Below are 12,888 nucleotides of genomic sequence, written 5' to 3'. Positions count from 1 at the left end.
CTTGATCTAATGTCCGCATATGAGGGAGAACATACGATTTTTGATCTTTTGGGCCAGGCTAACCTCACTCAGAATGATGTTCTCCAATTCCATCCATTTACCAGCGAATGATAACATTTCGTTCTTCTTCATGGCTGCATAAAATTCCATTGTGTATAGATACGACTACATTTCTTGCTTATTTCTATCCTACCTCTACCCGCCCCCTTGCACTGAGCATTTATATTTATAGTTAAATTATTGAAGGTAATATTCTATTTCTAGTCGCTTATGCTACCAACCATTAATTGCTAAGTAGTCTTATTTTTCTGAAGAAAGTTACAATCTATACATTATTTGGAAATTTCTATGCTATTTTTGAAGTTGGAGGTTTTGAATTGTGACTTATACTACTCACCCCACCCTCTGATGCATGTTTTTCTGTTTTGACTCATCCTCCTCACCCTCAACTCTTCATTTATTTGTCCTTGGGTTATTAAGTCACTTTTTTTTAAATTGTTGTAAGAATGTAGGTATTTCATTTCTGTTTAGTTTCTCCAAAATGTCTGACTTACAGTGGAAATATGGTAAACTGAATATTTCAGTATCTACATGTCTAGTGTTGATCTCATTAACACTGTAATTAATACCAGTCTCATTTATTAGTGAGACTTACTCCCCAGTTCTGTCAGTCATCAAATGCTGCTAGTTGGTCCTTCTTTCCCATCACCCCTTTGTAGGTGCCACTATTAAAATATGTAATATTGTGCATTGTACCCTAATCAGCCATTTACAAGTCTTTCTGTGACAGTGAGTTTCTTGAGAGCAGTGATCCAGTCTTAGACTGTCATAGAATAGGAGCTTCTTTTTTACTTAAATGCTCCATAAATATTTCCTGAATGAATGTAATGTAATCATTTGCACTGTGGCCACCTCCAAAATTTGCTTGCCTGAAATTCTTTTTCTTTTTCCCTTCCTTGATTGCCACTAATCATTGAGCCTGTCTTCCAAGTCTGCCCAAAAATGTAACAGATATAACTGATGCAGTTGCTGTACCAGGGTACTTTTGCTACCCTTCCTCTTCCCTCACTGCCTCTATGCAGAGCTGCAGAAAATTGAGAATTGATCTCCAGTATGGCTTCCTTTCTGCATCACTCAGCATGCAAGGGGCTGTCCTCTGCAGCTCCCACAATTTACTGCCCAGTTGATTCTTATTCTTCCTTGTGTCTGCCTTAATCTCCTAGTAGTTAAACTTTCCTGTTACTGTTCATTTGTTCTCTTTGCCTCTTTTATTCTTTCAATCAGTGGAATAAGTTTGCTAGACACAAAGAAGACCTGTATTTTCATATCAGTCCACTGCTCAATTCCCTTTCCTAAGAGATCTGAGTTGCTAGAAGGCACCCCTCATGTCTTCCTTGACCTTGAATACCCAGAGCCAGCACAGGGGCAGTGGTAATAAACATGGTGGTCTTGGAACTGGGGATACTGAGAAAGCCTCACTCTGTCATTCTATTGTCCTGTTCTACATAGTCAAATTTCTTGTAATTGTTTCTGTGCTGGTTAATTTCTAGAGTTAAAAATAAAAACAAAAAACGACCCTGGAACTGATACTTAACATGGGTTTGGCTGGTATTCTGGGGATCTGGAATTAGAAATTTCCCATTTCTCCAGAAACATGGATAAGTAAGAGGGCTGGGAAGGCACATCCAGAATGCAGCCCTTTCCTGCCTTGTAATCCTGAGCTAGTCTAGAGCCACCTAAAGGCACTTAGCTTCCATTTGCATCTGTGGGTCTTTCTTTTTCCAGCCAAATCCCACTTGAGAAATTGTTATTTGGAAATTTTGAATATTCTTTTTCTTTTCTAGGAATTTTACTTTCTTTAGCTCCAAAATGCTTCAGTGTTTTCTTTCATTTCAGTTTAATGCTATTTCTGTCTATTTTATTATTTGCGTCTGTTTTGTTTGGCTGGTTCTTTAAAAACATTTTCATTAGCGTATATTAGCTGTATGGGGTTTCATCATGACATTTCCATATGTGCTTACAATGTACCTTGGTTAGGTTTGCCCCCATCACCACTCTCCCTCACCCCCCCTTACTTAAAATGACTTCACAGATTTTGTTGTTCTATTTTCATACAAGTATATAAAGTACACCTACTGTATTCACCCTTCTTTAAGCTCTCAATTCATCCTCCCCCCTCCCTTAAATACCCACCCCTGGAGACCACCTGTTTTACAATACTGTCCTTCATTTTTAAGTGCATACTTATTGCCCAAAGAAGGTTCACCATGGCATTTCAAATACGAACACACTGTACTTTAATCAGATTAATCCATTTATTATTCTGCCTTCCCTTCCCTTTGCATTTCTTTATTCTATCTTCTTACACACATTTAGATTTTGTTCATTCTCTATCATTCTTTTTTCCTCTCCCTCTTCCCCCTAGTCCAATCAAACAGTCTCATTAAGGCAGTATATATATATATGATCATGCTTGTGTTTATCTTTTGGATCTGTTTTCCACATATGAGAGAAAACATGGAACCTTTGTCTTTTAGAAACTGGATTCATTTAACATGATAATCTCCAGTTCCATACATTTACCTGCAAACAATATAATTTCATTCTTCTTTATGGCTGAATAATACTCCATTGTGCATATATACCACATTTTCTTAATCCATTCATCAGTAGTGGGGCATCGTGGCTATTTCCAGAGTGGCTGTTGTGAATAGTGCTGCAATCAACATGGGTGTGTACATGTGTCTACTGTATCCTAACTTACATTCCTTTGGGCATATACCTAGGAATAGTATCACACATTATGTGGTATTTCTATTTTAGTTTTTTGAGGAACCTCCATACTGCTTTCTGTAGTGGTTGTACTAATTTTCATTCCCACCAACAGTGCTTAAGAGTGACCCCCTCCTCATCCATCCTTTCCAACATTTGTTGTTGTTTGTGTTCTTGATGATAGCCATTCTAACTGGATTGAAGTAAAATTTTAATGTAATTGTGATTTGTATTTCCTTTTTATTTCTTGCAGTACTGGGGCTTGAACTCAGGGCCTACACCTTGAGCCACTCTGCCAGCCCCCTTTTGTGTGTGTGTTTGTGTGGAGGAGTTTTTTTGGGGGGGGTTGTTTTTTGGGGTTTTTTGTTGGCTTTTTTTTTTTTTTTTTTTTTTTAGATAGGGTCTTATGAACTAGTTGCCCAGGCTGGCTTCAAAATGTGATCCTCCTGATCTCTGCCTCCTGAGTAGCTAGGATTACAGGTGTGACCCACTGGCACCTGGCTGATTTGTATTTCTTTATGGGCAGGGATGGTGAGCAGTTCTTTATGTATTTATTGATTAATTGTACCTCTTCCTTTGAAAATTGTCTATTTAGTTCATGTGCCCATTTCTGCACATGATTGATTCTTTGAGAGTTTTTAGTTTTTTGAACTCCCTACAAATTTTGGTTATTAGTCTCTTGTCATGGATAGCTGGCAAAGACTTGCTCCTATTCTGTAGGCTGTCTCTTCAGTCTAGAGACTGTTTTCTTTGTTGTGCAGAGAGAGCTTTTTGGTTTTATGCAATCCTATTTGTCAATCTTTTCTCTTAATTACTTATCTATTGGAGTTCTATTCAGAACATCATTGCTTATGCCTACATGTTCCAGAGTTTCCCCTATTCTTTCCTACAGTAATTTCAGAGTTTCAGGTCTTACATTAAGGTCTTTGATCCACTTTGGATTGATATTAATTAGTTCAGGGTAAAAGACAAGGTTCTAGCTTCAGTCTTCTAAATGTGGATATCCAGCACCATTTGTTGAAGAGGCTGTCTTTTCTCCAACATATGTTTTGAGCTCCTTCATCAAAAAATCAGATGACTAGCTGCATGGATTTATGTCTGGGACTTCTGTTCCACTGGTCTTCACGTCTGTTTTTGTACCAGCACAATGCTATTTTTATTGCTATGGCTCTGTAGTATAGTTTGTGCAGTGCTAGAGATGGAACCCAGGGCCTTGCCCATGCTCAGCAAGTGCTCTACTAGGGACCTGAATCCTAGTCCTAGTTGTATCTCTTCTAATGTTATTTTCTTAACTATTTCAGTCCTGATATTACTTTTGCTTCTCTCCACTATGTGTTTATTACTGAAAGATCTCTTGTGTTCTTTCTCATTCCTCTGATTTGTATCATGGGACCCTTGAGGTGGTTGCCATAGGGTATGAATTCCTAGCAGATAAGACTCCACACAGCCAGACAGATCTCTGTTCACATCCTGCTTCTGCATTTTGGTACTGTATGACCAACTTTCCTCAGCTTCAGCTACCTCACTGCTAAAATTGGCATGAGACTCCATCATACCATCGTTGAGATAATTATTTGCCAGCTGCCTGGTATATTCCAAATCTGATAGGCATGCTAAAATTGTAGCTTGGTTCTGATTTTACAAAATGTAATTCTTTTCTCTCAAAATAGATAGCTACGTATATGTTAAGCAAATTTAATTTATTAAATGTTGCATGTAAATAAAATTGCAAGTCAAGGCATTGAACTTTTCTCAGGCTGTGTGTCTCAGGGTTGGTTGGGCAGGAATGTATAGGTACATTAAGCTGTGACCTGTTGTGGAAGGTGAGCCATGTTACATCATCAGTATTATTATTACTATTAGTATTATGGCAGTATGGGATTTGAACTCAGAGCCTTTTTCTTGCTAGGCAGATGCTTTACCTCTTGAGCCATGTCTCCAGCCCATATTACCTCGGTCATTGCAGTTGGTTCCTTTGCAGTCACCAGTGGCCATGCAGCTGATAAATGTAACGGGTGCCACCTGCCCTTGGGTGCAATATTCCTGCTTAATTCATACCCATATGCTTCAACTGCATGACCAAAACTTTGTCTCTCTAAACAAAGGGAGCTTTTACTTTCTTTCCCTAAGCCCGGAATGAAGGGAAATAGTCTTAATGATGCTTTTTAGCTTAGGTGACATGCCCCTCTCTGCTAACAATCTGCTTGCCTTTCTAACCTGGGTACAAAATGACCCCTGTCCTTCTCTCATAGCTATGCTTCATGAGTAAACTGGAATTTTAGGTTGCTTAGCAAGTGGACTTTTTTAAAGATCTCTTTGTTACTTTAGTAACAAAGGGGACTGAGGATCTTAGCAGCAGAGAAAAGTAAAACTCTACAAAGACCCACAAACTTATCACCTGGGCATTATTACAGATGTGTTGTAACTGGAGGGATTTGGTTCTTTTTTGCAGATAAACTTGTCCAACTGATTTTGACCAGGAGGGAAAAGACAGCTGTGCCTTCTGCATTGCCATTGGAGGAGGGTGATAAGTCTCCTTTCTTGGAATTGCTTTACCTGAGACTTCTTGCATTTTTATTTCTTCAAGTTTCTTATCACATAAATATCAGTGTTAAAATCTAAAAAAAAAAAAATTTGAGATGGGTGGAATAATATGAACAGAGCCCAGAGAGAAGAAAAATGCTAACTCACAGGAGACTTTTGTTTTGGAAAGTGTGTGCCTAAGATATGAGTGCCTGAGTTGGGTCTGGGGTGGGTGGCAAGGAAGGGAAGGGATTTACCTGGCTTATCATCTGAATAGGAGCCATTCATTTCTTTACAGCTTTACTGGGAAGAGATTGAAGCTGTCAGGTACCTGGTGTCTGAGATGTGTGACTGCATCCAGACTGACCTGTAAGACTCCCCGTGTCATGGCACACACAGGCAACTACAGCTGTTGACTGAGAAATGGACAGTTCCTTTGATATTTGGTTTGGTCTCTGGGTAGATGCTTGACTGGTGGACAGACCTCAAGCAGCAGGACCTGGCTTTGGCCTTGTTGGTTACAAAATTTCTCTTCTGCAAAGCTTAGAGTGCAAATGAGGCCCAGGGCAAATGAGAGGACCAGGTTTTCTGGGGATGCTGGCTGGCAGTGCTCTCTCTGCAGCTCAGAACTGTGTTAACAGGGAGGTGGAGTGCCTCATTGTGCTGTGTTTTAAGCAGAAATGAATCCTGAGGGTTTAAACAGAAAGCATCTCTAACAATCCATGAAATGGTAAACAAACTTGCTATTGAAAGCAAGAATGAGAAGTTGACAATTGCTTTATCATGATCCTAAGTGAGTTTATCAGTGGAGGCTAGAGAAATAAAGAAGAAAGGAGATAAAAGGACTGGGTAAAAGGAATCCAGTGGTGTCATCCCTTTCTTCCTTTGTCTTCACTTTCCACCTGGTAATGAACCCATAGAGGCTGGGAGAGATTGTTCAAGTTTCCTTTTGTTTTATTTTTTGTGTGGCAGGTTTGTTTACAATTTCCAAAGGGGTTTTTCTCAGACTTGAGGAATATGAATTGAGGAGGGTGGGCAGGAGAATGGGGAGGGAAGGTATCTTAGTATTTTGAAGACAGAAGGTGGCCTCACGATCTGGGACACTGCTCTCTGGCTTTGTTCTCTTTTCCAAGAGGCTGTTGGGACGGATGGTCCTGGTTTCATCAAATATGGGTTTTACAGAATTCCTCCATGTCTTGCCTCAAGGGAATTATGCTTTGGAAAGTTAAGTGTCCATCAAATCAGGAGGAGACGTGTACAGTTGTCATCTTTCCCTCTTGCTTTTTTGAAAGGTTTAAAAAAAGAGCCCTTTGTTTTTCTTTCAAGGAAAGTTATACTGAAGTTCTTCTGTGTAGCAGTCAGAGATTTCATCTGGGCCAATCCCGGGCAGCTGTAGGTTGGCTAGGATAATGTTCAATTCCAACCTCACATTCGAAGCAGTTCAAGATCTTTTACTTCCTTTTTTTTTTTTTTTAAATTTTGCTTTCCTCTCTTTTATTTAAAGAAGAAACCCCTTCTCCCATCCAGATCAGATTTCAGGGTTAAGCTCCTCAGGGTAAAGATTTGTGCCTGTTACTTCTGACATTTTCTTAAGAATTGCAAACTTGAAAATACCTTTCAGAGAAACTTGTTTGGAATTTCATTTTAATGGGATTTATGAATAAATCTCCATCTTAATGCTGACTAAGCTTTCCACATCTATTCCAGGAGAACACTATCGGATTTTTATATTTTAAATTTTAAATCACTTGACTGTGAATCCATAAAGCATTTTTAGAGTTCTGTGAGTGCCATGTGCTTGAGCGTTTCTGTTAAAGGCTGATTTTTTTTTTTTTTAATTTGGCGGTGTGAATAATTCTGGGCTGTAAAGGAGGAATGATTGCATCGTCTCCCCTCCCTTCCCACGTACACGCCTGTGTGCACTACTCAGGTTTATTTATCTCACCTTCGAGGACCGGTGCTCTGTATCAACCTGTGGCCACACTGCGATTTCCTTTAAAAACAGTTGACTTTCTTCCTTCCCTGTGAAACCTTTAACCTCAGAATTTTATTTTTAAATACTACAAGCCCTCAAACTCAGGTTCAAAGAATTGGCATATCCTCCCTCCATGTGTCTCCCAGCTCTGTGTTGAAGAATGCAAAGGAAGAAGAAAGGAGATCATAGTCTCCCCCTTCAAGACATAGTCAGAATGGAGCAGATGGCATGGGTCCAAGGGTGCAGATTTTCCGTGAGCCGATGAGCATGTTCTGGGGTGTGATCTACAGCAGGTGATCATAGTTAATGACAATGCTGATCATGTCCTTGAAGTGTGTGACGGTCTTAACGGTACTCACCACACATCAGAGAATGGTGACCATGGGAAGAAATGGATGCATTCATTAACTTGATGTGTAATTATTCCACAGGGTATGTGTATATAAAATAATCATGCTGTACACCTGAAATACCTACATTTTTATTTGTCAATTATATCTCAATAAAACTATGGGGACCCTAATGTTGGGGTTTTTTTTAAGAGTCATCCTAAAGCCAGGCGATGGTGAGTCACGCCTAGAAATCCTAGCTACTTGAGAGGCTGAGATCGGGAGGATTGTAGTTCCAGGCCAACCTGGGCAAAAACATTTATGAGATCCCATCTCAATGGAAAAAAGCTGGGTCTGGTTGTGCATACCTGTCATCCCAGCTGTGGTGAGAAGTGTAAAATAGGAGCATCTCAGTCCAGGCTGGCCTGTACAAAAAAGCAAGACCCTATCTCCAAAATAACCAGAGCAAAAAGGGCTGGAGACATGGCTCAAGTAGTAAAGCACCTGCCTAGAAAGCACGAAGCCCTGAGTTCAAACCCCAGTACCGCCAAAAAAATAAAAAGAGTCAACCTCTACTGTGTTTCCTGTGTTCCTGGTCATTTTCCCCATCTCTCCACAGACTCATCCTACTCGGAGCCCCCGGACGTTCAGCAGCAGTTGAACCACTATCAGTCAGCTGCCCTGGCGAGAAACAACAGTCGTGTTAGCCCTGTGCCTCTCTCTGGGGCTGCTGCTGGCTCTGAGCAGAAAGCTGAAGCCGTTCTTCACTGCGAATTCTGTGAATTCTCCTCTGGCTACATCCAGAGCATCAGGCGTCATTACCGGGACAAGCATGGTGGGAAGAAGCTTTTCAAGTGCAAAGACTGCTCCTTTTACACAGGCTTTAAGTAAGTGGTGTGAACAACTGTGAACAATCAACTGGCTGCCCCTGCGCCAGCCCTTGCCACAATCTGCCCTCATACTTTCTTATCTGGAGCTCAGGGAAGGCCCTGCCCATGAGGTGATGTGGAGGTTGGATTCAGTCTTCACAAAAGGAGGCTAGTTTCAGAAGACTACTTTGGGATTTGTGGAAGGGGTGAAGAGTAATATCATAACAGATGAGTTTAAAAAATCAGAGCAGTTGGGCTCCCAAACAGTGTGAGATCACAAGAAAGGATTTCCCTGGCTCAATGCATATAGCAGTAAGTGTTTTCCCCTCAGAAAACATCCACCACCTCTTTTTCCGTTGTTGTTTATTTATTTATTTTGATACAGGGTCTCACTGTGTAGCCCAGGCTGGCCTTGAACTCAAAAATCTTCTGCCTCGACCTCCTGAGTACTAGGATTACAGGTGTGTGCCATCCTACTGGCCTTTTTCATTTTGTTTTGTGTTTTTGTTTTTGATGTTACTGGAGTTTGAACTCAGGGCCTCTCAATTGCTAAGAAGTGCTCTACCACTTGAGCCATTCCTCCAGCCCTTGTTTTCGTTTTTGAGGGAAAAAAAAAATCCTGGGAGCAAAGTCACAATCAAGAGCGAACATCCAACCATCATGACCTCTGTGGTCCCCTCATATTATAGTTTTGAAAGACGCGGGGATTTCCTATGTGACTGAAGACCCCAGCATTGCAAAGGCTAAGGCTTGAGAACTCCACAGACAGGAATCATTCCAATCTAGAAAAAGACTCCAAAGTCACCCTTGCTCCTACAAATGACAGAACTGGTGAACTCAATGAATTGAAAGTAAGGCTTCTCAGCATGGAATCTCAACTTCTCCAGTGATTTAATCTCATCCTGTGAAATACTGTTTAGGTTAGCAGTTACAAGTGTACAATGTGGAGACTGACTGCCCAAGTTTGAATTCTAGCTTTGCCTCTTAGTGGCTATGTGACCCTAGATCATTAAGCCTTTCTGTCTCCATTTCCTTGATCTGTAAATTAAAGATAATATTGCTTACTTCATCGGGCTCTTATGAGCGGTAGATGAATCCTTGTACCTGAAGTGCTAAGAATGTGCCTGGCCCAAGGCACACACTGCTAAGTGTTACAATATCATAAGCCATCATGACGATAGGACATAAGTACTACATTGTCATATGACACTGTTCCTATTTGCTCCTTTTGCGATCAAGACCTGGACCTTGACCTCTTCAGTACAGACTTCACACAGTGAGGCTGTGGAAATCAGGCTCTGTGCCTCAAGGAAAAGAAGAAATGGAAGAGGAACAAGTTTTTTGCCACCAACAGCTTAGTTGCTGGACTTTGATGGAAACTGCTTTATTTCTGACTATTAGTTTGGTCTGGTTGTTTTTCAGATAAATATGTTTGTGATTGAGAACTGAGAGTGAGCTGAAGGTCACGTTGGTAACAAGGGCCAGTGACAAGTATATGTTTCTCCAGAGAGAAGCATGCAAGTTAGTCAGAGGACGCCTTGCCCATGATGCTCATCCGTTTTCACAAGACATTTAAGGCTTTATAAATTCTGAAGATTTGAAAAAGCTGGAGGAAGAGGCCACAGAATCATTCGCCTTCAAGCTGGTGTGTTTCTGGGTTGCATTAATCAGTCATCAACCATCATGATGGTTGCACACCCTCCTCTCCCCCTTACCTATGAAGAACTCACATAGCAGTTTGTAAGTCAACTGACTTTGAAACAGTCTTCATCCCGAACACAATGAGTAACCCATTCTCTTAGGAATCTTGTTTCATACTATCAATAGGTAACTGTGATGTTCAAGAATAAGGTATTTGGGAGAATTTAGTTTCTTTCAGACTAAGCTCCAATTCCAGGTAAGTGGGAACATTTCCAAAAATGGAAGCTGTTGTATTTATTTATTAGTTGAGTGGTCAAAGAATTCATGGTCAGCAGACATGACAAACAGCTTTAGTTTTGGAGTCCTTGTGCAGGAGAGTAACACTTGGACACCTGTGATGGGTCTGTTAGCAAGAGACACATGAATGAATGTTTTGTCACACTCATGGCCTCCGCCCCCACCCTCTGTTGCAGATCTGCTTTTACTATGCATGTGGAAGCTGGGCATTCGGCCGTTCCTGAGGAGGGCCCCAAAGACCTCCGCTGCCCTCTCTGTCTCTATCACACCAAATACAAACGCAACATGATCGATCACATCGTGCTGCACCGAGGTAAGCTTAGCAGCTTCTTGACTCAGTTTCTCTGGGGTGCTGGTGGGAAGAAGTGTGGTGGCAACCTACAAATGCTGTCTCAGGACCACAGTCACACTACTTCTGCCCTGGTCCCTGTTCCTGAAGGCACTGTGACAGCCAATAGGATAGAAATACTGACTGACAGAATTTCCTCCAGTGAACCCTTCCTAGGGCTTCCCTAGGGGAGGGACTTTCCCACCCACAACCCTGCAAAGAATGTGCCTAAGGAAGGAAGGAATAAGAACCAAAATGGGCAGTGAAGTAAAGTGAAAAATTTGGAGGGCTCATGGTTCTGAGCAAATCTTTGGAGAAAGATCAAAATGATGACTTCTGTACCAGAACACAGAATTTCCCTTGAAATGAACAGGGGGAAAGAATTCTAAAACATAAAAGTTAGAGAGCCCATGAATTGGGTGTTGGATTGAGAGTTAGGTTTTGAATCTGACTGTATTTAACCTCTCTGTAAAGAGATGGTGACACCCGTGAGTTAGTAGAGTTCTGCAACAGGTACATAAAGATCAGTACATAAATGCTGGTTCCCACTAATAAGCAGGAATATTTCTTTTCAGTCCACCTGAGTTGTTTTTGTTTTGTGGTTTTTTTTGTTTATTTTGGCTTTTTGATCTGTTGAGACAGGATCTCTCTATATAGCCCAGGCTGGCCTTAAACTCATGAATCCTCTGGCCTCAGCTTCCTGAGTGCTGGGATTACAGACGTGCTCCATCACATCCAACTCACTGTTTTTCTTAGAGCTGAGAGTTCTCTTGGCCAATGTTGTTAAACAATGGGCTTCCTTTGCATTGGAAGGTAGAACCTGCTTTGTCCTGAAAAGCCCCAAGCTGCAAGTGGGTGGAAAAAAATTACTGGAATACCCACTGTTAGTTTCATTTGCTGTTTCCATCTTCTTTTGGTCATTTCATTTCTTCTTCATCTCTTCTCTCTCTGCCTTTCATTTGTCCTCTTACTTCCTATCATCACTCCTTTGCCTCTAACCTCAGATAGCTTTTCAGTATTTACCTCAAAAGCAATGTGTATCCCCTGCTCTCCTGCTGAAATGTTGTTCACTCTGAAATGCTGGGTGTTTGGGGGGCATTTGTAAAGAAGTGTGTGTTTTGCCTGAGCCACTACCTTTGGCCAGCACACTTTGTCTGCTGCAAACCCCATAAAAGGCTCCACGTGTAGCTGCTCAGGTTCCCCTCCTCCCTATCTCACTCTAATGAGATATGAGATGGTTGCTGGCTGGAACTTCACCTGCAAGTTGGGGAAAGCAGTGTGGCAACATTTAGGCAGGAAGTCTTGGCCCAAGCAGTCCCGCCTGTTGTTCCGCCTCAGTCACCTGGCTTCTGGTCCCCCTAGCCCATGTGTTGCAGTGGCTCTGTGCCCCATCCTTGCTTGGGTGAAGGCCATCAGTGGTACTGGTGCTGAGTGAACAGAAATGGTGAGTCCTCATTGTCTGTGGTAGGTTTCCTTTTTTTTCTATTTTGGTCCTGATGGGATCATAGGTTTGATGCCTGACAAGTTCAGTGTCTTTCCTTCTCTGAGCTGAGAATTCAAGAAGGGAAAGACAAAGAGCGATTCAACATGAAGGCCAGGAATACTTGACAAATAGCTGCTTACAGGCAGTCACTTTGTCTTTCACTGTTGTGGCCAACAACACTGTCACTTGGATTCCTGTTTTTCTGTATGTGAAGCTTGAGGCTGAGAGACAATGTGTTATCTTGTTTTTGTTTTTTAATTTAGTGTATTTATTTGTGGTCTGCTTCATTTCACCAAGGATTTAAGGTAGCTTAAAGACATTCCTGCAGAGCTATAAGATTAAAACAAATGAGGAAATTAAAGCAAACGCAAAATAAAGCACAACCAGTAGAAAGTGCAACTGAGAGTACAGGGGACCCTAGGGACCCTGTACTGCTCAATGTTAGCAATGACCTGCAGATTTGGCCCTGAGATCCCTGCCTACCATGCAAATGAACAGAATCAGTTGGATGTTGAGTGTTTGTTAAACATTTTTGAAGTGTTCAGAAAATTTTCAGGAATCCTAGACACTGAAATGAGAAAGGGATTTCTCCAGTGGGCTCCCTACTGGAGTACATATTGTGCCCACCATAAATACAGAACAGCTTGAGCATCCTTTATCCAAAATGCTTG

At 41.4% G+C, this 12,888-nt stretch overlaps 1 protein-coding gene across 6 annotated transcripts in view; it reads left to right on the top strand.

Annotated features, from left to right (window-relative positions):
* The window catches only part of Znf462 (zinc finger protein 462), a 137,494-nt gene that overhangs the window by 94,855 nt on the left and 29,751 nt on the right, over positions 1-12,888 (top strand). For all 6 annotated transcript variants that reach the window (XM_074051319.1, XM_020184359.2, XM_074051322.1 and 3 more), the window contains exons 8-9: positions 8,219-8,486; positions 10,583-10,719. In XM_074051319.1, the coding sequence (XP_073907420.1) occupies positions 8,219-8,486; positions 10,583-10,719 (405 nt within the window). The remainder of the gene's footprint in view (positions 1-8,218; positions 8,487-10,582; positions 10,720-12,888) is intronic.

Source organism: Castor canadensis, chromosome 13, assembly GCF_047511655.1.
Source record: "Castor canadensis chromosome 13, mCasCan1.hap1v2, whole genome shotgun sequence".
NCBI classification, from domain to species: domain Eukaryota; kingdom Metazoa; phylum Chordata; class Mammalia; order Rodentia; family Castoridae; genus Castor; species Castor canadensis.
The sequence above is the reverse complement of the archived record's forward strand: the minus strand, read 5'-3'. Positions and strand labels throughout refer to the sequence as shown.